This window comes from Colobus angolensis, unplaced genomic scaffold (genome assembly GCF_000951035.1).
Source record: "Colobus angolensis palliatus isolate OR3802 unplaced genomic scaffold, Cang.pa_1.0 Scaffold15, whole genome shotgun sequence".
NCBI lineage: Eukaryota > Metazoa > Chordata > Mammalia > Primates > Cercopithecidae > Colobus > Colobus angolensis.
In genome coordinates, this window is record NW_012114599.1 from 6,972,575 (window position 1) to 6,995,916 (window position 23,342).

A 23,342-nucleotide genomic window follows, 5' to 3' on the forward strand; every position below is an offset into this window, starting at 1 on the left:
AAAACATAGAAAAAACATAGAAATAAATATTTATGCCCAAGAAACAAGAGAAAGAACAGATAAACTAAACTACATCAAAACTTAAAACTCTGGTGCTACTAACAGCAAGAAAGTGAAAAGACCACCCTCAGTATGAGAAAAAATATTTGAAAAAGATCTACAAGGAACTGTATCCAGAATATATAAAAAAAACTCTTACAAGAATAGACAACCCAATTCAAAGACGGGCACAGGATTTCAACATACATTTCTCTAAAGAGAATATACAAGCGGCCAATAAGTACTTGAAGAAATGCTCAACATCATTAGCCATCAAAGAAATGCAAATCAAAACCATAATGAAAAACCGCTTCACACCCACTAGGATGGCTATAATCAAAACACAGATAATAATATGTATGGCAAAGATGTGGAGAAACAAACCCCTCACACATTGCTGGTGGAATCATAAGCCAATACGGCTGCTGTGGAAAAGTTTGGTAGTTCCTAAAAAAACAAAACAAAAATTTTTGTTGTTGTTGATTTGGTTTTGAAAAAGGATCTCGCTCTGTCATCCAGGCTGGAGTGCAGTGGTGCCATCATAGCTCACTATGATAGCCTCAACCTCCCAGATTCAAATTATCCTCCCACCTCAGGCTTTTGAGTAGCTGGGACCACAGGCATGCACCACCATGCCTGGCTAATTTTTTTTTTTTTATTGTTTTTTGTAGAGGCAAGGTCTTGCTATATTGCCCAGGCTGGTCTCAAACTCCTGGACTCAAATGATCCTCCTGCTTCAGCCTCCCAAAGTGTGGGGATTACAGGTGTGAGCCACTGTGCCTGGCCTTAAAATGTTAAACATGGAGTTATCACATAACCCAACAATTCTACTCCTTTATATCCCAGAGAGCTGAAAACACATATCCACTCTAAAGCTCGTGTATGAATGTATGTAGCAGCATTATTCATAGTAGCCAAAAAGTGGAAATAACCCCTACGTCCATCAATCGATGAAGGTGGTATATCCATACAATGGAATGTTATTTGGCGATAATACACGCTATGCATAAAGTACTCAACGCGGTTAAACCTTGAAAACATTAAGTGAAAGAAGCTAATCACAGAACACATTATATGATTCATTCCATTTATAGAAAATGCCCAGAACAGACAATCTACAAAAACAGAAAGTGGGTCAGTCGCCTAGAGCAAGGGGGAGGTGGGTGGGGTAATGGGGAATGACTATTAACGGGTACAGGATTTCTTTCTGGGTTAAAAATTGTTCTGAAATTAGACTGTGAGGATAGCTGCACAACCCTGTGAACCTACTGAATTATATATCTTAAATCAGTGAATTTTATAGTATATGAATTTCTTTTATTTCTTTTTTGGGGGGGTATGTGAATTATATCTCAACAAAGCTGTTAAAAAGAATCCTTTCTATGTGAGCATTAACTTCTTTTTGTTTTGAGACAGTGCCCAGGCTGGAGTGCAATGGCGTGATCTCAGTTCACTGCAACCTCTGCCTCCTGGTATCAAGCAATCCTCCTGCCCCAGCCTCCCGAGTAGCAGGGACTACAGGTGCACACACCACCACACCTGGCTAATTAAAAAATTTTTTTTGTAGAGACAGGGTTTTGCCATGTTGCCCAGGCTAGTTTCAAACTCCTAGGCTCAAGCAATCCACCTGCCTTGGCCTCCTTCCAAAGTGCTGGGTTTACAGGCATGAGCCACCATGCCCAGGAGCATTAATGTGTTAAGGAAGTAGTATGTCCACTTAAGGTTACAGATTTAATTTTTTTCTCTTAAAATTACATTAATAATACATTATTTTAAAATGATAATTGTACTTATTTGACGCTTTATTCACACTGTGCTTACTCTTTGGTTACATGAAGTAGAAGATATCTAGATCTGGACATGAAGACATCATTACATTTTTTTTACTAGTCACTTTTTTTGGATCATGCACAACTTGGACATGTGTTGCATTCTACTAGAAAAATGTCCTTGGCTGGGCATGGTGGCTCATGCCTGTAATCCCACTACTTTGGGAGGCCCAGGCAAGGTGATCACTTGAGGCCAGGGGTTCGAGACCAGCCTGGCCAACATGGCGAAACCCTATCTCTACTAAAAATACAAAAATTAGCTGGGTATGGTTGTGGGTGCCTGTAATCCCAACTACTTAGGAGGCTAAGGCTAGAGAATCACTTGAGCCTGGGAGGCAGAGGTTACAGTGAGCTAAGATCACACCATTGCACTCCAGGCTGGGAGAAAGAGGGAAACTGTCTCTAAATAAATAAATAAATAAAAATAAATACATAAAATAAAATAAAAATTTCCTAACCCTAGGTGTGAGTTTTTTCAGGCTTAGGGTCAGTGATACTAATAGAATGGCTACATTAAGATTTTTCCATTTTAGACAATACAGTCAGGTATTCACAGATCCAAGGCAAAAATAAAAACGAGAAAGTTTCCCAAGGACCAACAGAACCTAACCAGATGTGAAACCAAAGGCAGCAGTTACATACAGAATGAACACTGACAACTGCATCTCCCCTAGATTCTAATCAATCTCCAAATGGACTGCCAGCACTTTCAATTTAGTTATCGCATCACTCTCAGTTATAAAGTGTTTTCTACTTACAACTCCAAGAGAAACCAATTGGCTTAACTTTAGTTTAAGTCACTAAAATTGAGTGACTTTCCATTTTCAGCTTGTCAATGACGATTTCACAGCTATGTAAATGTTCGAAAGCAATTCCAGTGAGTTTTTCAGAACAATTTTCCCTTACAAATTGGGGCTGTATATGTATATTTGTAAACACACAGTGTTTTCTTCAACCAAGTAGTTTATCGTCATGATTCAAACCCCGCTAGCCTTACAATCGCCCATTTAGTGTTTGTCTCCCTTGTATACATAGTATGCTTTAAAAATGTCGATCAGTGATTTAACTGTCAAAGATAAACCTTCCTAACAATATTTCTAAGAAATGCTGTAAATATCTCAAAGAGCATTGTTGGATTAGAGGAAAGGACAGGCTTTGGAACCATGCAGCACCTGAGCTCAATCACAAGTAACAGCACTCTATGGGTCTTGGTTTCCAGTCTGTGCAATCATGATATTAATAAATACTTTGTTACATTCTTGCGAAGATTAGGAGTAACAGATAAAAAGAATTTAGCGGCCGGGCACGGTGGCTCACGCCTGTAATCCTAGCACTTTGGGAGGCCGAGGAGGGTGGATCATGAGGTCAGATTGAGACCATCCTGGCTAATACAGTGAAACTTTAGTAGAGACTAGCACGTCTCTACTAAAAATACAAAAAAAGAAAAGAAAATTAGCCGGGTGTGGTGGCGGGCGCCTGCAGAAGAATGGCGTGAACCTGGGAGGCGGAGCTTGCAGTGAGCCAAGATTGCGTCACTGCACTCCAGCTTGGGTGACAGAGTGAGACTCCATCTCAAAAAAAAAAAAAAAGATTTTAGCACAGGGTCATCAGACAATGAATAAATGATACCTCTTACGTTTATTATTTCAAGGACTTTAGCATGTGTGATATCTGTTTAGCTGCCAAAAATAAAGATTTAAAGTGAATTTCTTTGTGGTTTTCTGAAAACTAGATCAGTACTACACCTCAGATGGTTTCCTATGTGCTTAACAACAATTTTTTTTGGTTGAAGAAAATAATTTCCTCCAAATCCTACAGTGACCTGTCACGTGTCTTTCTCAAAGAGAATGGACCAAATTCGGTCCAAATGGACAAATATCCAAGTCTAAGTGCTTCTAAACCTCATAATGATCTATTACTAACATGTTTTGGGCAAGATCTGAGCTAGCCTTCTACATTTGCAAAGTATCACCAATTGCTCCCTCCAGCAGCCTAGTTTTAAAATTCAATGATTTCACTCAATAGCATCTCTAGTTGCACATTCATAATTCAATTATCTTTAAAGACCTGTTTTTCCATTATTCTGAAAGATTCTGCAGCACTATCTGTAAGAAGAAACTAGAATGTTTTCACATTTCAGGTGTTAATTTGTATCTAACAGCCAGAAGGAAAAATTGCTACAAAAAAAATCCCCTCTAAATGACTAAATTTAGTTTTAGAATTAAATGAATTAGTTGTTTTAAAGTATTTAAGTCTTATATATAAACAAAAATATTTATATAAGCGTGTTCACAATAGTCTCACCCCATTAAAAATCAGCATTCCACACTTTTTAATGAGTTTAATTTTGGGAAAATTGACTTCATGTTTTCCTTTGCCTCCTTAAAAATGTGAGGAGGACTACTTACTAGCAGAGGCAATAAAGATGAGTCAATTAAAGATGTATAAATCATAAACATGTTAACCTTAGAAAGGTACTACACAAGGTCTGCAAGACAGGTCTTAAATTATTTTAGAAAATATATCTTTATTATATATCTGCATAGCATTTAAAATAAGACAGGACGGCAAAAGGTGTAGCACAAACAACTTATAAATGCTCAATTGTGTTACATCAGCTTCAAATCCTTCCCCTGTATAAAAGATAATGAGGAGAGAAATTTTCTGATTCTTCTAATTTCACAAAGCAAAGTCAAATCTGCTAACTCCTTTTCAATGAAGCCCATAATGACCCCTCTATCATTTTGCAACTGCACTCCTTCTTAATCTCCTAACATTTTCCCTATCCTCACATGGTTCTTAACATTTTCTAATATAATTTGTTATAATGTTTATTATTTTCATGTTTTATTTTTTGTAGAGATGGGGTCTCGTTCAGGCTGGTCTCAAACTCCTGGCCTCAAGCAATCTTCCTGCCTCAGCCTCCCAAAGCACTGGAATTACTGGCATGGGCTACTACGACTGGCCTTATTTTTTTTTTTTTTTTTTTTTGAGATGGAGTCTTGCTTTGTTGCCCAGGCTGGAGTGCAGTGGCGCAATCTCGGCTCACTGCAACCTCTGTCTCCCAGGTTCAACTGATTCTCCTGCCTCAGCCTCCCAAGTAGCTGGGATTACAGGTGTGCGCCACCACACCTGGCTAATTTTTGTATTTTTAATAGAGATGGGGTTTTGCCACATTGGCCAGGCTGCTTTCGAACTCCTGACCTCAGGTGATCCGCCTACCTTGGCCTCCCAAAGTGCTGGGATTACAAGTATGAGCCACCATGCCTGGCTGCATCAGGCCTTATTTTTTATTCTGTCCCATACACACTAAAATGTGGGCTTCACAGGGCAGGGATTTTTGTTTTGTTTTCTGATGTATTCTGAATACACACAATAGCATGAAGCAATAGGCAGCTGCTCAATAAATAACTGAATTGTATGAATATACATAACAGATACGAACAACAAGTATATTAGTGTGCCACTTAAGAGATTAATTCTCCAGATCAGATTGAGGACATTCCTGATTAAGCATTTAAACATCCCACCACTTCAGGTTACTCAGCTCACTTAAAGACCCTACCTGCCTGAGTGCGTTCCTATGGCCACCACTGTGCCACTTGGATGAAAATCTGCACAGTGTCCTGGTTCCTAGAAAAGAGACAGACAGCTGTTGGGGAGTACATGAGAAAGTCTCCCTAGATCTATGGGGATAGTGGCAAAAACATCTGAAAATAACCCGTTTCATACAAACATAAAATTTCCATCAACTTTGTAGCTAATGAGAAATAACACGTGGATATGAGAGGAAAAAGAATTTCAGAGCATGAAGGGAATATGCTGGCAGAGTGGTGAGGGAAAGGGACAACCAGCTTGTGGCTAGGGAGTGGAACAATAATAAGGATAACAACAACAAACACTGGTACAGTTCTTTAGCATCCACAAAGAACCTGTATACACCTTTTGGGCTAGAGAAGGTGGATGTCTGGGTTAGGTAGAGAGAAAATACAGTAAGAGACCACTCAGAAAGAAGACAGTAGAGCCTGTTAGTGAGCAGCACTTACTGAATCCAACTGCAATGCCACCCGAGGCACAAATATTTCCACAATAATTAATGCTATATAGATATGTGAAATCTTTATGATTTTACCACTGAAGCTGATGGACAAATTGAGCTTTTACGCTGCTAACTTCTTTTTATTTATTTTTTATTTTTTCAGACGGAGTCTCGCTCTGTTGGCCAGGCTGGAGTGCAGTGGCATGATCTTGGCTCACTGCAAGCTCCACCTCCCAGGTTCACGCCATTCTCCTGCCTCAGCCTCCCAAGTAGCTGGGACTACAGGCGCCCGCCACCACGCCCGGCTAATTTTTTGTATTTTTAGTAGAGACGGGGTTTCACCATGTTAGCCAGGATGGTCTCGATCTCCTGACCCTGTGATCCACCCGCCTTGGCCTCCCAAAGTGCTAGGATTACAGGCGTGAGCCACCACGCCCGGCCTAACTTACTTCTTTAAAATCGGTTCATGTTCATACTTTAAGACTAAACACTACCCTCCTATCTCCACCCTCTTTTACTAAACCATATGTTTACATTTGGTTTGAATCAACACTTAGTCCTTTTTACTTTGCTGCTCTCAACTTCCAGTGTGAGGAGTTTCTATGGGGAGGTTAATAATCACATCTTGCTTCACTCACATCTACCAGCCTGGTCCATTCCAGCCTGTGTTCCATTGAGTTCCACAGGCACACCTGCCTGTCCTGAGCACATGTCAAGAGCAAATCTTTGAAGGGATGTGTGGCAAGACCCCAAAGCTCATCTGTATGACCCTGAAAATGAAAGACACTCATTGTTATAAGAACCAAAGAACATAATAAAAAATATTCAGTTAATGGTTAACATCACACAGCTTACCTGTACTTCTATTTGGAAGCCGTCATTAAATGTTCCCCGTAAAATAAAGTTTCGTGATGTGCCTACTAAAAATTGATCTGCCTTTCCTTCTGCTACAGCTCTGATTGTGCCATACTGATCAGGAACCTAGGAAAAAAAGTGTAAAGTCACCATATACATACTAACATGCATTAATTACTACTCGAAGCCTGCATTTATAGCTGTAAGCAATTATGGGGTAATTATGACAAAAGCCCAAATTTGAATATAGTAATCTTGTACTACTAATAATTTATTTGTCCAATTACATTTTATTATACTGAAGTTATAATAATTATCAACACTCTTTGCTTCAATTAATTTTAAATGTGTATTTTAAATGATTTTAGGAGTTAAGGGTTAAGAATAGGGAAAAAAGGCTGGGCGTGGTGGCTCACACCTATAATCCCAGCACATGTGGAGGCCAAGGCAGATGGATCATCTGAGGTCAGGAGTTCAGGACCAGTCTGGCCAACATGGTGAAACCCCGTTTCTACTAAAAATACAAAAATTAGCCAGGTGTGGTGGCGGGCGCCTATAATCCCAGCTACTCAGGAGGCTGAGGCAGGAGAATCGCTTGAACCTGGGAGGCAGAGGTTACAGTTAGCCAACATTGGGCCGCTGTATTCCAGCCTGGGCGACAGAGCAAGACTCTGTCTCAGGGGAAAAAAAAAAAGGAAAAATGAAGTAAGTTCTATTAGATCACATGAAGAATGTGATTGGGTTTTGTTACTTATTAGTTATATTAGTTACATTACTAAGTAAGTTACTTAGCCTAAGAAACATTTTCTGTAATATGAGGATAATAATACATGCCCTACCTACTCTTGATTATTGTAAGGATCAAAATATAAAAATATTCTCACCACAAAAAAATGATAAATGCATGAGGCAACAGATATAATAACTACCCTGACTGGATTACTATACAGCATATCTGTATCAAAACATCAGACTGTATCCCATAAATATGTTCAATTACAATATGTGAATTAAAAAAATGTAATGTGGAATTTCTTTGTAAATTAAAAAACAATATATTGTAAAGTATTATAATAATAGGACTCCTTGGGAGAGCAATTTTGTTTAATGCAATACATGGAACAATCTCAGTGAACGCTGTGTTAATACATTTAATAATAATCTCAAAGAATGATTCTGAAATAATGAAATTATAAATCCCACTTTATAAAGTGGGATCTAAAATTACTCCTATAAATACAAATAACTGAATTCTAAGAGTAATTCAAATTTACATTAGAAATGGGAAAGGAAGGAGTGAACTAGATTGTATAGCTTTTAACAACAAAGGATATGAGTTATCTGTGAAGAAAACAGTGATGGAAGTTGCATTTTCAGTATGAACTGAAGGTTGTGATTAAGCAACTCTTTATTATCCATCTTCTTGGAAATAAAATCCAAGAGCAGTACTATCAGAATCCTCTTTTTAAGAGGATTTTCCAGAAGATTTTCTCTGGAAAGAATGTTACATGTAGAAAAAAAACATTAAGCATAAATCCAAAATATAAATCACCAAAAAAGAGAAGAAAAATTAAACTTTGTGACATATGCTCTGGTTTTAACAGGCAAATTATTCTGCCTAATCTTTAAAACTATTCTTTCAAATTATTTTGTTTAATGGTCTTTAGTTTTTTTTTGAAAAAAGTTATCTTAAAGGCAACAGCAAACTCCTTTATTGAGGGAAGGAAATGAAATTTTAAGAATTTAATAAGTTTGCCAGAAAAGTGTAGTTATCTTAATGTGGGACAAAATACCTGAGTTTAGAGTATTTCATATTTTTATATTCCGTTTCCATCCTTACCTCTATTTCTCTTTCAGGATTCAGATCGTGATCCCACAGAATTATTTTTCTGTCTTTCCCTCCTCCTGTTAATAACATCCCATTTCTCATCTGACAAAGTGTGAACACACTGCCATCATGAGCTTTGATTTGTTTGCTGATTTGATATACACCTAATACGAGGGAAAAATAAAAACACTAGTGATAATACTTTTCATCAGATTTTAGTGTCTATTTGGAAGAAAACTTCAGTAGAACTAGAGTTAATAATCAGAATGTTCATATGACTCAATCAAAAACTTACTTTCAGCAAGTCTTCTGTGCAAAGCAGGTAGTAAAGCTTAAGGCATAATATAATCTTCTCTATTTATGTCAATATTTATTTACTCTGAAAATATTTCAAAATATTTTCCTCCAAAAAAACAAAGCTAAAGTAGTGATAATTCCACAGACAAAAGGGGATATAGTATAGGTTTCCGAACTTTACTATCACTCATAATCATTTTGTATGGTAGATAGAGTAGGCATTACTCTTCTGATTTTAGAGCTCAAGACATAAGAGGTACAGGAGCAGCTTAGGGGATACCACATAGTTAGCTAATAACAAAGCTGTGACTAGACTCAAGTCTCCCACCATGATGTTCCTTTAACTTTGCAAAAACATCTTTGTTTCCTTCTGAGGTAATAGTCACAATGTTTCACATTTTACAACTATTGTTAACACAGAGGCCTTCTGTTGTGACAAGGAATACTCCCCTTTATTTGCTGAGATACAGGAGCACTATGGAAGTTATTGGCACAAAGGTAGGCAGTGGATACCTGTAGCAGTGGCTTTTGACCTACTAGCAGAGAATAATTTCAGTATTTTAAAAATTGATTCAGCTGTACCAATGTGATGGCTAAATGACAGCCCAGTTTTCTTGTATACCCACAGCATACTTTGTTAAGTACCCAGGGAGCGACCAATGGGGTACATAAAAGATATTTTAGGCAAAACACATGTGGTTTTTAAATTGTATTTTGCCCCCTTTTAAGGGTGAGGATAAGATGATAGTACTCATACCTTTTTCTTTGGTTTTCATAAATGCCTTATTCAGAGAAGCTCTTTAGCCAGATAGGCTAGCAGAGCAAGAGTAAAGCTTTTTGGAAGATGATGTCCGACAGAATTAGTTACCAGGTTCAAAATGGGAAGTTAGAGCCTTATGGAAATATGGCTAAATTAAGTCAATAAATAGCCCTTAGTCCTCTTGAAAAAATTCAGGTTTAACAACTATTCATTTTCTAAAACTGTTCCTTAACTGATAAATGGATTTTAAAAACATAGTATTGTCTATACAATGGGATATCATTCAGCCATAAAAAGGAATGAGGTATTGATACAAGCTACCACCACATGGATGAATCTTAAAAACATAATGTGAAGTGAAGGCTGGGCGCCATGGCTCACACCTGTAATCTCAGCACTCTGGGAGGCTGAGGCGGGTGGATCACCCGAGGTCAGGGGTTTGAAACCAACCTGGCCAACACGGCAAAATCCCATCTCTACTAAAAATACAAAATTAGCCAGGCATGATGGCACATGCCTGTAATTCCAGCTACCTGGGAGGCTGAGGCAGGAGAATCGCTTGAACCTGGGAGGCGGAGGTTCAGTGAGCTGAAATTGCACCATTGCACTCCAGCCTGGGCAACAAGAGTGAAACTCCGTCTCAAAAAACAAACAAACAAACAAACCAAAACAAAACAAAAACAACTAAGTGAAAGAAGCAAGTCATAAAAGACCACACATTGTATGACTCCATTTATATGAAATGTCCCGAACAAGTAAATCTATAGAGACCTAAAGGAGATTGGTGGTTACCTAGGGGCTGAGGGGAGGGAGAAATGCAAAGTGACTGCTAATGGGTATAGGTTTTCTTTTTGGGGTGAGGAAAATGTCCTTAGGTTAGATAGTGGTAATGGCTATACAACCTTGTAAATATACTAAAAAACACTGAACTTTAAAGGCATACTTCAACAGAGTAGATTTCATGGTATGTGAATTATAACTCAAAGCTGTTACTGAGACTGTTCTTTTTTACTCATCTATTTGAACTGCTATTATATTTAACAAATTAACTAAAATTTCTAAGGCTTTGGTATGGTAAAAAAAATTCTCTCAGTGTGAGTATGCTAGTGGTACAAATACTTAATAGATGGGTATATATGGCAGGGAGACAGGAAAAGGCTTGCTTGATTTGGAGGAGAGCTTGCCTAATTCAGCAGAGCTGGAAGTAGAAGTCCAACAAATGTGCTGTTCAGGTCAACTGTCTCCACTTACACCAACATTTACCATCTAAAAATACCTTAAAAATTGAACAACACAATTGCGTTCAGTGGGATAGGCAGACAAGTATCTATCTCTGTTCCGATGTGACCATGAGAGCAAGGACACCTGAGAGATGTGAATTTTCTGAGAGTACTACTGGCTTTATTTGGACATTAAAAATAGAGAAAAGCAAATTTTAGGCTTATTTCCCTATGCATGGTCAAACTAACAACACTAGCCTGAAGGTATCATGTAAGAAAACACAAAAAGCAGAGGTGTGGGAGTTTCATAGTTCTCCATTAAAATGTAAGAAAACAGTTTTTCTATTCTTAAGTCCACTTTCCATATTTCGAAACATGACAAAAACCTTGTTAAACACTTAAAATCCTCCCAGAATGATGGAAAACTAGAAAATAAAAAATAAATATGAAGAAAAAAATGCTTCATCAGAAATAAAAATACTCTATATAGTGATCAAGTCAGTGAGTCCTTCTCACTCTAGGAAAGTTATCTCCTGAGGTGGACCTAGTATCAATTTAGCTTAAAAAATTCAGTGATTCCAATTTAAATAAATTATCAGTTTCCTTTATATAATATTTACCTATAAAACAAATTTATAGCCAAAGATATCTTTCTTATGGGCCTGTATTTCTGATATTCCAGTTGCCAAATAATGTTTGAAATCCCTGCCAAGCAAAATAATTACCCTTGAATTAAAAAAACCTACTCTGCCTTCAGGCTTACTCATATGGTCAAGTCTATCCAAACTTAATCACAAATCTCGCCCCTTCTTCTCATCTCTAACAGAAACAAAGCTTCCATAAAAGTTTACATTGCCTGCCAAATAAAGACGTTTGGAAGGCTTTCTGTGTCTGTTTAAAGAATCAAATATTAGGGAGACTTTGAAATTTATGTTGTATTCTTAGCAACTGGGCCAATTTGATTATTTGGAGAACACATAAAATGGCAGTGTTTCTTAGCTCCTTTGCAAGACTTAAGAATGCTGAACATTTTAATGGTTCTGTAGATACTCTCACCTTCCACTTACCCACTTAAAAGATTACAAATTATGTTGCATAAGAACCATTTCAGTCCATTTCATATGTGTAGGAAACAAATAACAAAGACCTCATACCTACTTAAGAAATAGAAAATACTAATTACTTGAAGATTCCCATTAATTTATGAGGAATAAATGGTTTGGAAACAAGAAAAAAAATATAAGAGCACTTTTAAGACATAAAATATAGTTTTGGTTTGTCTCCTATTTACAAAAGTAAAAGGATTAGTTGCGAAATTACACTTCTAACATTCAAAAATGTCCTTTAATCAGACATGATGTCACAGTACACTCAAATTTTGGTTGGTAAGACTGCCACAGGTGCAAAAATGTCATAGTTGAGAATATGTAAATTGGACCTACTGAAATCTGGGAGCAAGAATTAAAAAATGGAAACTCTGGGCACTTATTCTGTTCTGGACTTCCATTTATTTCACTACGCTCACCAAATCCTTCCCAGCCAACTGAAAACCTCAAATTCTTAGCAACTTTACCCATAATAGGGTTAGTCATGTGGCAAAGTACAAGACAGGCCATTTCATGTGCCCAGCAATTTACAAGATTGGATTTCCTGTTTCCTGTTTGCGCATATGTAGAGAGGCTAAGCCACAAATTTTTCAAAGACCAAAATAAAAACCTCTGAACCTCTTCTTCCTGTCCCCAATCTGAACACAAACATTAACACTAACAAAAGGGTGTATTTATACCCAAATTCTGCTCAGTGTTGGAGATTCGTGAACAATTTAAAAGTCACTGTTTTAATATACTATGCTGTTCCTGGCATTTCTGATACTAAGTAAATGTGCCCAGGAAAGAAAAATGAGAAAAAAAGAAAAGAAATAACAGGAAAAGCAGTTAATATACTGTTGTCATAACTCTCTTTTTTAAGAACCCTCAACCCACTGCCATTCTTCTCGCATGTAAATTTTGAATCTAAACTGAACGAAAGAGGCTAAGAATATATGGCCAATGATTGAGATGAGGGTCAACGGTAATACAATTTAAGGCTTATTGTTTTAAACTTCTTAATATGTCTAATTCAATTCAACAGCCGAGCTTAGAAATTCAGGTGAATGGATTTGAAAAACATTTAATTCAAACATTAAGTTAGTAACAGATGGTCCCTGACTTATGTCGGTTCAATTTATTATTTTTTGACATGACAGATTTATCAGGATATAATGCCATCCAGAAGTCAAGGAACATTTGAATATATGTCCTAAAAAAATACAGTACAAAACTCTGTGCAATCATAAGAAAATAGTAACATGAAATTTAAATTCCACATTTTGGTGAAAATAGTGCTTTCATCAAGACTATTCAACTTTTGCTCCTACATTGACACCCAAAGTTAAGATGAAAGTTATTCCTTTAATGTTTGACAAACAGTTTTCAAACACCTAGTTTATAAGTTTATTCCTTTTTTCTCCCCTCTCCCAATTTTATCACATGGCCATGCATTCTGCCCTAACAGATAACCCAGAACCAGCTCAGGGGAGAGTGAGCCTCTATACTTTTTAAACTAACATATATCATTTCTTTCTAATTATTAATTTCCTAAAGGGAATGGTTCAGTGTAGTCAAATGTGGATTATATAAGCTCAATAAATAACTGGATAAATAATTTCATTAAAAAAAGATTATGAAGAAGGTGAAAACAAACGCTATGTTGGTGACTTGCTCATATTGTTATAATGCAGCTCTTTCTCTCCTGGTCTAATAGATGAGACTGAAAGAGCACTATGTGAGAATTTTAAGAAATGAGTTTAATATAAGAATACTGTACCTTTAGGTCCTTTCCCAGGTGTGGGCTCTACAGTAGTTTTGCTCCATATAAGCATGACTCCACCTGAGTCTCCAGTAAGAACATCTCCATTCCCCAAGAATGCTAAACACTGCACAAATTTTGGCTTTTCATATTTCTACAAGGAAACAATGAAAATTTTCAATTTTCTTTTTGCCATGACGACTTGATGCTTACTCAACAATTTAAAAAATTAAAGATTTATACACTTAATAACATTAAAACAATCTGATCCTTACCCCAAAAATTCCCTGTTTTCTTGTTAGTGAATTGCCACTCCAGGTCCAGAAGAAAATATGAGATTTACCGCATGTAATTATGGTATTTGCATCTGTTGGGTGAAACTCCACAGCCAAAACAACTTCATTTGTTGTCTATGAAAAGGGAAATAAAACTTTAGATGAATGTATATCCTTATCTTCTTCAAGTATCAATTCAATTACTGCTACTGACAACGAAAGGGAAAGACTTCGAGAAAATGCCTCTTCTTCCAAGATAATTTTCCTGAAAATTTTTGATAATGTATTTTTGGGATGATTTAAATTTGATGTCCTTGTATTATTATATCACCTTTTGTGCTATTTATAAAAACTTTGCATTAGAAAGACATTTATATATATACCTTTAACTTTTTGCACATGCCAGAAAAGTACATTTAAAACTATCAAATCTAAGAGCAATGTACATTCTTCCTTAAAGACACTGCTATTTGTATTAAAAGAAAAAAAAAAAGAAAAGAAACTGTCTTATCTTTCTTTGTACTATTATTATGGAGCACTTATTCATACAATTTTTTTTTTTTGAGATGTAGTCTTGCTCTGTCACCCAGGCTAGAGTGCAATGGAGAGTGATCTCGGCTCATGACAACCTCTGCCTCCAAGGTTCAAATGATTCTCCTGCCTTAGCCTCCCCAGTAGCTGGGACCACAGGCACCCGCCACCATGCCCAGCTAATTTTTGTATTTTCAGTAGAGACATGGTTTCACCATGTTGGCTAGGCTGGGCTCAAACTCCTGACCTCAAGTCATCCGCCCACCTCAGCCTCCCAAAGTGCTGTGATTACAGGCATGAGCCATTGTGCCCAGCCTCAACAAAATATTTAGAGACTAGGACTAATTTAGAGATATGTCCTTCAGGATGAACTCTTAAAAAATAGATTTAGAATGGTCACTACTGATTCCTACAGAAATGAAAACAAAAACATTCCCGGAGAGCTTTTATGCTCTTTTCCCTCAAAAAATCTAGCAATGACAGGCATTAGGTTTAAAAGATTTATAGTGGACTAGGAAGAACACAAGCATGAGACGCAAGAAGAAATTACTAGTTTTTTCATTAAAATGATTTCAATTGAGGATATTATTCTAAAACATTGTATTTCTATAATTTCAGTAAATCATAATTCTTACTAAGTTGATATTTTATAGTAAAATCATCTACTCAAACTTAACAGTGAGGTGATACCTACCTACATGCCTGTAAAGCTACTTATTAGCTAGTGTTTATTTACAGAATGATCATTAATGTCCACTTTTTAACTTAGCAAAGAATTTTATGTGTGCGGAAGCATTTCCTCTTGGCAAAACAACATGGGCCAGGCGTGGTGGCTCACACCTGTAATTCCAGCATTTTGGGAGGCTGAGACGGGTGGATCACGAGGTCAGGAGTTCAAGATCAGCCTGGCCAAGATGGTGAAACCCTATCTCTACTAAAAATACAAAAAAGTAGCCGGGCATGGTGGTGGGCACCTGTAATCCCAGCTACTTGGGAGGCTGAGACACGGAATTGCTTGAACCCAGGAGGTGGAGGCTGCAGTGAGCCGAGATTGCACCACTGCACTCCCGCCTGGGTGACAGAGTGAAACTCCATCTCAAAACAAAACAAAACCATGATAAAGATGATAGTCTTATGAAATGAGTTAAAAATAATAAATTTTATGTTATGCCAATAAAATGACACTTGAAAGGGTTGTTTTCAATTCTTTTTTTCCCCCCACAGTTCCAATATTTCCATGAGTTTTACATTTCTGTTACTTAACATTTGGGCTTAGGGGCCTTTGCATAAGCACATAAATAAAATTCAACTAATAAAATCTAATCTAGGCCGGGTGTTGTGTCTTATGCCTGTAATCCCAATGCTTTGGGTGGCCAAGGTTGGAGGATTGCTGAGCCCAGGAGTTAGAGATCAGCCTGTGCAACATAGTGAGACCTGTCTCTACAAAAAGTAAATTAGCTGACGTGGTGGTGTTCCCTGTAGTCTTAGCTACTTGGGAGGCTGAGGCTGGAGGATCATTTGAGCCCTGGAGTTTGAGGATGCAATGAGCTGTGATTAAGCCACTGCACTCCAGCCTGGGTGAAGTGTGAGACCCTGACCAAAAAAGGAAAAAAAAAAGATGAAGATAAAGTACAGCATATCTTGCTTGTTATATAATTTTCCAGTGATTGAGTAGTATGGAACTATATATATATTTAGCAAGTCTAAGTAAAGTTTAAAGATTAACTGAACAGTCTTTAGTTTTCACTCAGACAAATCAAAACTCCTTAGGCCAAAAATCTTAGGCCAAATTAAGATAATCAAAGGGTTGTAAAACTAACAACAAATATTCCCAGTATACCCATCATGCTAGTGATAAGACAGTCAAGATATAAACTGAAGAAATCTATGAGTTTAAATCACTTTGCGTATGAGTATTGCCTTACAGGATATTATAACTTTTTACTGACATATAATACTATATATAACATTATATATATAATATATATTATGTAATATATCACACTATATATATTATATAATATATAACACTATATATTATATATGACACTATATATATTATATAATATATGACACTATATTATATATATGCACACAGATTTTAAGTACATAGCTCAATAAAGTTTTACAAATTGAACACATTGCTAGTCATCATTCAGAACAAGAAACAAAACATTACTAACGTTCCATAAATATCCTAGATCCCCTTTCCAGTTACTAACCCCTTCCCCTATTTAACCATTATCCTCCTGACTCTTAGCAGTAAAGATTAGTTTTCTCTGTTTCATTCAAATGGAATTATGCACAATGCATTCCTTCCTGTCTGGGTTATTTTCTTAACATTTCATTTGTAAGATCCATTTGTGTTGGTGCACACAGTTGTACCTTGTTCAATCTATTTGCTCTATTGTGTTCTTTTGTATGAAAATATCACATTACTGACTTATCCATTCTCCTGCGGATGGGCAGGGTAGTTTCCATATTTTTGGCTACCATAAACAGCACTGCTATTTGCCTTCTAGCAAACACATGTATATATTTCTGCTGAGATGAACAATTCGGGCCAGAAGGCATGCATATGTTCGACTTTAGATTATGTCAAATAGTTTTCCGAAATTCATTAAACTGTTCCTAAATTCACTAAGGAACAATTCACAAAGTTCCTAAATTCAGTAAAATTTATCTTTCTGCTCTAAAAGTGTCCTTTCCTCCATGTCCCACAAAACTCCCATACTCCAGAATACAGCTGCCAACGCCTAAGAACTGAGAGATAATATGGTTATATCAACTTATATGCCCAGCAGACTGTGTAAGAGTTCCAGTTACTTAGAATCCTCACCAACCTTAGTATTTTTGTCTTTTTCAAGTAAGATATTTTGGTAGGTGCACAGTGGTACTGCACTTGAGTTTTAATTTGAATTTCTTTGATAATTAATGAGGTTGAGTACCTTTACATATGCTTATTAATCACCTGGACACCCTGTTTTATGTAGTGCCGGAAGTCTTTTGCTGTTTAAAAAACTGTCTTTTTCTTACTGAACTATAGATGTTTATATATTCAGAACATGAGTGTTTTGTTGGAAGTATGCATCACAAATACTTTCTCACACTCTCAAAGGTGTATTGACAGGCCGGGCCTGGTGGCTCACACCTGTAATCCCAGCACTTTGGGAGGCTGAGACGGGAGGATCACTTGAGGTGAGGAGTTTGAGACCGGCCTGGCAACATGGTGAAACTCTGACTCTATTTAAAAAAATATAAAAATTAGCTAGGCATGGTGGTGCACGCCTGTAATCCCAGCTACTCAGGAAGCTGAGGCGGGAGAATCACTTGAACCCAGGAGGCGGAAGCTGCAGCAGTGAGGCAAGATCACACCACTGTACTCCAGCCTGGGTGAAAGAATGAGACTGTCTCAAAAAAAAAAAAAAAGGCGTCTTGATAAAGAGAAGTTTTTAATATGATTTATCTTTTTCTCCCATTATAGTTAGTACTTTATATGCCTTGTTTAAATCTACTTATAAAGGTATTCTGCATTTTCTTCTAAAAGCTTTACTGTTTTTTACCTTTTATGCTAAGATGCATAATCCATCTAAAACAGATTTTTCTGAATGCTGTGAGGTAGGGGTCAAGGCTAATTTTTTTTCATATGAGTATCCAATTAATCCACCACCATTCACTGAAAACATTATTCTTTGCCCACTGCATTGCCGCCTTTGGCATTAGTCAAGCAACTGATTTGTGTAACCTGTTTCTATATTCTCTTCCATTGATCTACGTTTGAACCACAATATCTTATAATAAGTCTTCATATTTCATATTTTATGTACTTTAACCTTATTCTTTTTTTGTTTTTTCTGAGACAAGAGTCTGGCTCTGTCACTCAGGCTGGAGTGCAGTGGTGCGATCTCGGCTCACTACAAGCTCTGCCTCCCGGGTTCCCGTCATTCTCCTGCCTCAGCCTCCCGAGTAGCTGGGACTACAGGCGCCTGCCACCACACCCGGCTAATTTTTTGTATTTTTAGTAGAGACAGGGTTTCACCGTGTTAGCCAGGATGGTCTCGATCTCCTGACCTCGTGATCCGCCCGTCTCGGCCTCCCAAAGTGCTGGGATTACAGGCTTGAGCCACCGCGCCCGGCCTAAAAAAAAAATTTTGAGACAGGGTCTCGCTCTGTTGCCCAGGCTGGAGTGCAGTGGCACAATCTCAGCTCACTGCAGCCTCAATCTCCTGGTCTCAGCTAATCCTTCCACCTCAGCCTCCCAAATAGCTGGGACTACAGGCGCCTGCCACCACACCCGGCTAATTTTTTGTATTTTTAGTAGAGACAGGGTTTCACCGTGTTAGCCAGGATGGTCTCGATCTCCTGACCTCGTGATCCGCCCGTCTCGGCCTCCCAAAGTGCTGGGATTACAGGCTTGAGCCACCGCGCCCGGCCTAAAAAAAAAATTTTGAGACAGGGTCTCGCTCTGTTGCCCAGGCTGGAGTGCAGTGGCACGATCTCAGCTCACTACAAGCTCTGCCTCCCGGGTTCCCGTCATTCTCCTGCCTCAGCCTCCCGAGTAGCTGGGACTACAGGCGCCTGCCACCACACCCGCTAGTTTTTTGTATTTTTTAGTAGAGACGGGGTTTCACCGTGTTAGCCAGGATGGTCTCGATCTCCTGACCTCGTGATCCGCCCGTCTCGGCCTCCCAAAGTGCTGGGATTACAGGCTTGAGCCACCGCGCCCGGCCTAAAAAAAAAATTTTGAGACAGGGTCTCGCTCTGTTGCCCAGGCTGGAGTGCAGTGGCACAATCTCAGCTCACTGCAGCCTCAATCTCCTGGTCTCAGCTAATCCTTCCACCTCAGCCTCCCAAATAGCTGGAACTACAAGTGTGCACCACCATGCCCTGATTTTTTTTTTTTTTTGGTAGAGACAAGGTCTCATTATGTTTGCCCAGGCTGGTCTCGAACTCCTGGGCTCAAGCGATCCTCTGGCCTTGGCCTCCCAAAGTGCTCGGATTATAGGCGTGAGCCACAGCACCCAGGTCCTTACTGAATTTTAATGTTAATTTTTTATTTTTTTTCACGAGAGGCCCCGCAAGCTCGGGTCATCTGGGCTGCCCTCGTCTTACTGAATTTTAAACTTACATAAATTAAAAAGTTATGTATCAACTCCTCAAATCCTTGTGACTTAAGCAAGGATGGAGCTCATCTACAGTAGAACAGGTCTATTTACAGTAGAATAAGGTCAAAACAGGGAGAAGAGGAGAAGACAGTCAACCCGTAATCCAGCACCTGAATCAAGTCATTTCTGAGTCAAAATCTCCCTCTGACCTTTACTAGAGGCTGTCTCTTCCTCCCTAAACAGGAGTCAATACAACCTCTGTTTTGATTACATTAACTTTATTTTTATTATTTTTTGAGACAAAGTCTTGCTCTGTCACGCAGACTGGAGTGCAATGGCGCAATCTTGGCTCACTGCAACCTCCACCTCCAGGATTCAAACAATTCTCTTGCCTCAGCCTCCAGGGTAGCTGGGGTTACAAGCACCCACCACCACATCTGGCTAATTTTTTTTTGTATTTTTAGTACAGATGGGGTTTCACCATGTTGGCCAGGCTGGTCTTGAACTCCTGACCTCTAATGATCTACCCATTTTGGTCTCTCAAAGTGCTGAGATTACAGGTGTCAGCAACCACCCCTGGCCAGATTAAGTTAATTTCAATTGTTCTGCAGTCGCTTGTACTAGGAAGTGTTATAATGCAGATATTTGGGACACGGTGTTTAGAGAACTTCCTGACTACCTGGATGTGAGAAGCGAGGTAAAAAGGGCCATGAATGGTGTCCAAGTTTCTAGCTTAGGTAGCTAGGTGAAATGCGGTGTCAGTTACTAGGGGATGAAACTGGTGGTTGGGGGCTAGGAAAGATGATTATGTACAGATTTGAACATGTTGATTTTCATTTGCGGTAGAGGACATTCAAATAAAGATGTCTAGGATGCAACTAGAAATATGAGTTAAACCTGTTAGAGATCTGGGCTGGAGATAACTGATACGGGACTCAGCAGATACAAAATGAGGCCATGGGAGCAGCATATAGTATCAGTGGAGCATCTGGAATAAAACTCTGAAGAACACCAACATTTAAGGTCCTGGAAAGGAGATCAAGAAATGGCCAGTAGGAGGAAAACCACAAGACTTCATCTAGTAAACCTTACTACGAAGAATCAAAATTGATATATTTCATTTTCATGCAACTTCCCTTTGTTCCAATGTTAAATTAGTCTGAATAACTGTAAGTCAATCTATATCTTCATTCATGTTTTTTAGTTTGAGGTTTTCTGACAACTTACATTCCCTTTAAGTACAATCAAATCTACTTCTTTCAAAATGTTAAGTTAAACATAATATAATCTTTTTGCCCAACAAGCTAAAAGCCTGAAGCTTACTCAAAACAAAACTGTTAAGAGAGAGGAGTTGGAGAGAAATGTGATGTTATTTAAGAGTATGGCAAATATTACATAGAGTTTTTAAAGCCGTTTTGTCACTTTGAATCTTTAAAAAAGCCTGTCAGAGGAAGAAGTCCATTTCTGGCTCATATAAACACAGCTTCAATGCATTTTACATTCTTCTCTTGCAACTTACAGCTTGATCCACACAGAGATCAACCCTTGTACTGTAAAGAGTTACAATGCAATTATAGCAATGATAAATGCTATAGAATTTTCTAAAATAATCCTACAAACACAATTAAGACCAAAAAACTTATCATAAGCCCTCCAGTTACATCAGCCATATTCTTACTGAATTTTTCCTCTAGATTTCTAAAACTTTAAAGATGGAATGAAATTACATATTTTATTAAAGAAGAAAACCAAGAAGAGTGTTCAGTCTTAATTTTGAGATCAGACATCCATCTACTCTGGCATTTCAGGACTATAGTAATGTCTGAAATATTGAAATTGCTTCAAGTTGCTTGACTATTTTATCTTGTATAACTACAGTGTTAATATCTTAAGGATTATGACAAATCACTAAATTTGTTGAATTTGCCCAGATCTGCTTTTTCAACTTAAGAATAGATTGTTCCAATACTGATACAGTTCCAAATACCTGCAAAACAAATAATGTACTCTAAAAGATAATACTCAGTTTTTTAAAAATTTACCTTTATTTCTGCTCCTTTTGCTTTTTTCTGCCAGTCCCATACAGTAAGCATATGCTCATTGGAGTCATCAATAACACATAAATGAACACCTGAATCCTAAAGAAAAGTCAATTAAAGGCATTTTAAAATTCACTGATAGGGCTGACATTCTAAGAAAGAAATACCATATTATTAAAACTGTTAATAGGAAGATAACCCAAAATCCTTTAAACTCATCACTCTTTGAAACATAATGCACTATTTACCACAATTATATTTTCCTCAAAAATATAAAGATTCTTTTACAAAATGTTCTATTTAAATCCCCTCATCCCTCTGGGTTAATTTCCACTTGCCATCTAGTCATTCCTGTTATTCAGAGATAGTGACTAATTTTGAGGCTATCCTAGTCCCTTCTGCCTCTTATGCTTCCTTCTTGCTGCCTGTATTAAGGTATTATTCCTTGTGGTAGGTAAGAAGAAATGTACATAATTTCATAACTTTGTTCCTCACTAAATTTTGACAGTTTGACAGAATAAGCTAAAATTCATGGCTATTTTAAAGTTTGCTGATTTCAGTTTTCTGTGAGATACCTGACTTACCAACACGAACAAACAACCTAAGTAAAATTAAATGAAATTCCTTTTTTATAATGAAATTTCCTATTTTTCTGAAACCGTTCTCATTCACGTATTTTAAGTCTCCTAGTTTAAGAAAAATAACTATAGATGATATTAAATGATTTTTTAAATAGCAGCATTTGTGAAATATGCTTTACAATGTTATGGAACACAGAAACATTGTAGGGAAGAGTGAGAGGCACTGAGGAAGGGCAGAGCTTACTCTCTTCTCCTCTTTATCTTTCTCTTAGCCTAAATTGGAATATTATCTGAATTAGAAAAGATAGAGTTATGAGGCAATACAAGATGGTCTTAACACTGTAACAATGGTTATCAACAACTGGACGACAGTTCCTGCTACAGAGATTTATGGGAGAAAATAAAGTGGCAAAAGTATTTCCTTTATGACCTCTTATCTCCTTTTCTAAATGTCTTTCTCCCAATTCCTGACTTGTTAGACCCTTGACATTCAGTGCCTTCAAGCTAGCAAAGTTCCTAAATTCACTAAAATTTATCTTTCTGCTCTGAAAGTGTCCTTTCCTCCATGTCCCACAGAACTCCCATAATCCAGAATACAGTTGCCAACGCCTAAGAACTGAAGAGATAAAAATAAGTGTTTTTATTTATCTTTGACATTAAAAAAGTATATATCCTAAAATATAGAAGGTTACCTGTATACTTTATAATCACAATTACATACAATTCAAGAAAAAACCAGAAAGTTTAAATGAGTAAGATCTTGTCTTATTTTACCCTTGGAATAAAAGCCTCAACACTTAGAAAAGATCGTTAGGGAAAATTTTAAACCCATGTTGTCATCAATTCAAAACCAAGATAATTCATGACTTTAGGAAATACAAAGGTTTGATTGTTTCTGCTGCTCAAATATGACGTCAAGAAAAGCCAATATTTGCACAGAATTGGCCAAGTTTCCTGTCAATTTTTAAAATAAAATAGATCTTTTCTATGATTCAAGGTAAGGCAAAAAAATACATCCTATTGCTTGTCTAAAATTGTACTTTGCTTTGTATATATTCCTCTAACCACTTCCTGCTACTACATGGAAGCTCTACTTC

General features: G+C 37.5%; 1 protein-coding gene across 2 annotated transcripts in view; it reads right to left on the reverse strand.

Moving 5' to 3' along the window:
• EML4 (echinoderm microtubule associated protein like 4) overlaps positions 1 to 23,342 on the reverse strand; it is a 170,621-nt gene that overhangs the window by 22,507 nt on the left and 124,772 nt on the right. For both annotated transcript variants that reach the window (XM_011935921.1, XM_011935923.1), the window contains 7 exons: positions 21,668 to 21,763; positions 13,990 to 14,124; positions 13,733 to 13,868; positions 8,603 to 8,754; positions 6,763 to 6,888; positions 6,546 to 6,677; positions 5,434 to 5,501 (listed from right to left, as the gene is read on the reverse strand). In XM_011935921.1, coding sequence (XP_011791311.1) covers positions 5,434 to 5,501; positions 6,546 to 6,677; positions 6,763 to 6,888; positions 8,603 to 8,754; positions 13,733 to 13,868; positions 13,990 to 14,124; positions 21,668 to 21,763 — 845 coding nt within the window. The remainder of the gene's footprint in view (positions 1 to 5,433; positions 5,502 to 6,545; positions 6,678 to 6,762; positions 6,889 to 8,602; positions 8,755 to 13,732; positions 13,869 to 13,989; positions 14,125 to 21,667; positions 21,764 to 23,342) is intronic.